At 41.9% G+C, this 3,422-nt stretch overlaps 1 protein-coding gene across 1 annotated transcript in view; it reads right to left on the bottom strand.

Moving 5' to 3' along the window:
* The window catches only part of LOC128247864 (uncharacterized), a 29,226-nt gene extending 26,522 nt beyond the window's left edge, over nucleotides 1-2,704 (bottom strand). The window contains exon 1 of the mRNA XM_052968045.1: nucleotides 2,449-2,704. Within this exon, the coding sequence (XP_052824005.1) occupies nucleotides 2,449-2,704 (256 nt within the window). The remainder of the gene's footprint in view (nucleotides 1-2,448) is intronic.
* Between the last annotated feature and the right edge of the window lie 718 nt (nucleotides 2,705-3,422).

Below are 3,422 nucleotides of genomic sequence, written 5' to 3'. Positions count from 1 at the left end.
GTACCGGTTCGTTTATTTCTGTTGTCAGATTGTTTTGCACGTTCAGATCTTCATATTTTTTTCGTAACAAGCTTACAGTACGCACTTCTCGGTTGTTATTCTTGGGTGTAATAATACCGGTGTTATTTAATCTGTTTGTAATTTTTTTGTACATGGTGTTTTGGGGTTCGAAGATGGTTTGATTTTGATGTAACACGTGTGTTTACGATCGCTGTGCGGGTAGTGGAGGTATCAAGTTAAAATACATCATTATATTTGGAAAGATAGAAATAAATTTCAATGAGTATTACTTACTCGGATATAATCCAACCTTTTGTCAGCTATTTTTTGGCTCAATGCGATGTCTTTACTTCCGATGTTTTTGGATAAGTTTCGGAGCAGTGATTTATCGTTCTCACATGTTAAACTTCCCCGATGTAGTCTGTTAAACTTCTTAATTATTATTATTATTATTATTATTATTATTATTATTATTAGGTGTATTATAATATTCTTATTAGAGAAAGTATAAAAAGAGAAATAATAGTAGAATTTAAATAAGCAATCTAGTTTGAGGGTAGTTCAGTACTACCCTCAAACTAGATTACTTATTCAATTCTACTATTATTATTCTACTATTATTATGCTACTGTGTGGAGGCGCAATGGCCCAGTGGTTAGGGCAGCGGACTCGCGGTCATAGGATCACGGTTTCGATTCCCAGACCGGGCGTTGTGAGTGTTTATTGAGCGAAAACACCTAAAGCTCCACGAGGCTCCGGCAGGGGATGGTGGAGAACCCTGCTGTACTCTACGTTAAGGGTACACGTGTCTGTGGAGTCCTCAGCCACTTGCGCGTTAATTTCACGAGCAGGCTGTTCCGTTGATCGGATCAACTGGAACCCTCGTCGTCGTAAGCGAGTGCCAACAAAACAAATTATGCTACTAGCAGAAGAAGAAGAATGCGGGAGTGTTATGATAGTAGTAGGATGTTAAATGGTCAAGTGCCCTGAAAGTGATTTGTTGTGGATGGTGGTAGTGATTGAATTCTCGAGATATCTCTTTTGAATGTATTGCTTATAATATTTGCATAGGTGTTATTCTAAACAGCAGTAGTAGTAAAGTAAGGAAGGAGGTGGCAGAGAAGAAGAAGAAGATGTATAAGAAGAAAGAGAAGAGAGAATAATAAGGGAATGCGGGATGGCATGATAGTAGTAGGATGTTAAATGGTCAAGTGACCTAAAAGTGGCTCGTTGTGAATTATAGCAGTGATTGGGACTGCTTTTAATGAATTCTTGGGTATCTCTTGAATGAATCATTTTTAATATTTGCGTTTGTGTTATTCTTAGGCCGTGGTGGATATGTCGTTTGTTGTAGCTGCGTTCAAAATAAAGAGAGTCTCCTAACTAATTCGTTGGCTACAGGTTGTATCGTCCCTGAATTGGTAGAGGGGAAAAATTCTGAAGCTTGGATTTTTGTTATTGGCGCAAATGTCGATGTGTTGGCTAAATGCTATTTTTCTTTTTTGGGGAATTTTGATCTGGGATCTGTGCAGAGCCATCCTTTGATGTAGACTGTTTTTTGTTTGGCCTATGTATTGCTCTTGACAACCAGAGCAGGTTAGTGCGTATATCAGGTTCTCCATGTTAAACCTATACAGAGAAGGGCTCACCGACAAAGAATATGACTATATGACCAATTTCAAAACTAAAACCAGTCAATTCTACGGTATTCTCAAGATACACAAATGTGAGAAAATAAGTAACGCATGCAGGATAGCCACAGACATAATAATCAAAATCCCTACTCCTAATGACCTCAAATTGAGACCTATAATAGGAGGGCCCGTGGTCGAAATATGGTGTTCTACGGAGAATGATTTCTCCTTTCCATAGGACATGGGTTTCGTTAACTCCAGGAAAGACTTCAACAATGCGTGGTATTTGCTGGCAGCAGCAGCGACAAAGAAAAACGGGCTGACTGTGGAAACAAATCAGTCAGTGCCACGTACACTGATTTGCGTCTAGAAGTTGTCTGTTGTTCAGATTGACCAGCAAAGAAAATGGGAGAGAAAATCTGCTCCCAAGTATCAGGTACGGCAGATCGGCAACTAGAAAAACCCACTGGAAGCCTCGTCTGAGTCGTATATTCAAGGTGAGAGAAATTTCGCTATTTGTGGTGATGGGTGAATGGTTGACTGCTTGCAAGGTAGTGGCTGTAGGACAAGGTTTTCTGTGCATATATTTGGCTAGCCAGAAACTACAGGCAGCACCTGAATCAACCAGGAAGTTTTTCTGGGAAATTTCATCCTTGGTAAAAATTGCACGACTTGGTGGAGTGATACCAGAGACAGTAGCCATTCTTATTGCTCCCTTCAGGTGTTTCCCTGGGTATTATATGAGCAAAGTAGTGTGCAATTCCTTACCTTGGCGCCGAAATAGGTATGTGGTAACATATCGATCCCTTATTACCGACGTACCGATGTCTAGATAGAGATCTAGAGGGAGTTCGGTGTCTAGCACGTGGAGCTGTATTCCTTTCCAAACGGAGGTTGCGAACTTCCACTACCAGGTATTGTTTTTTCCTGGTGTGTCGAAAATCCTGGAACTGGAATGCTATAGCCGCTATGGTAAGGGAAGGAGAAGGAGAAGGTAATGTCGGAGTGGTTATATCCATTATTTTATCGGCTGATGTCACCAGTTGTTCAATGGTACTGATGTCGCACATGGGTGCGAGGATGGTTTGGACGTTAGTGGGTAGGTGAGAAAGAAATAGTTGTTTGTGAAAATCGCTCTTTGATGAATTGCCTTCAGCTACGATCACACTTGGTTTGATAGGTCTTCTCAAGCACAGCGTATCACCCAACGTTTAAGGGGTGATTTTACGTTACATGCCAGTTGCAAGACACTGACGTTGGCCATGCCTAGGAACTCACTCAGCTCGGCCTGCCTTCTCAAGCACAGCATATCGCCAAACGTCTTGGTCACTTGTCATTGCCTCCGTGAGGTCCAACATTTGAAGTTCATGCTTCACAACCTCGTCCCATGTCTTCCTGGGTCTAACTCTTCCAGAAGTTCCCTTCACCATCAGAGTGGGGCACTTCTTCACACAACTGTCCATATCCATACGCATCACATGACCATACCAGCGCAGTCGTCTCTCTTGCACGGCATATTTAATACCTCTTATACCCAGCTTTTCTCTCAAGACGCTTACACTTTGCCGTACAGGCACATTAACATTACCGTATAGCATGGCTGTTCGCACACAGACATAATACAGTCTACCGTTCACTCTGAGAGAGAGGCCTTTGGTTACTAGCAAAGGCAGGAGCTCTCTGAAGTTTGCCCAGCCTGTTCTTATTCTAGTAGCTTCACTCTCTATTCTCTCTCTCTCTCTCTCTCTCTCTCTCTCTCTCTCTCTCTCTCTCTCTCTCTCTCTCTCT

This window comes from Octopus bimaculoides, chromosome 5 (genome assembly GCF_001194135.2).
Source record: "Octopus bimaculoides isolate UCB-OBI-ISO-001 chromosome 5, ASM119413v2, whole genome shotgun sequence".
Lineage (NCBI taxonomy): Eukaryota > Metazoa > Mollusca > Cephalopoda > Octopoda > Octopodidae > Octopus > Octopus bimaculoides.
Note: the sequence above shows the minus strand (reverse complement) of the source record. Positions and strands in the feature narration are given on the sequence as shown.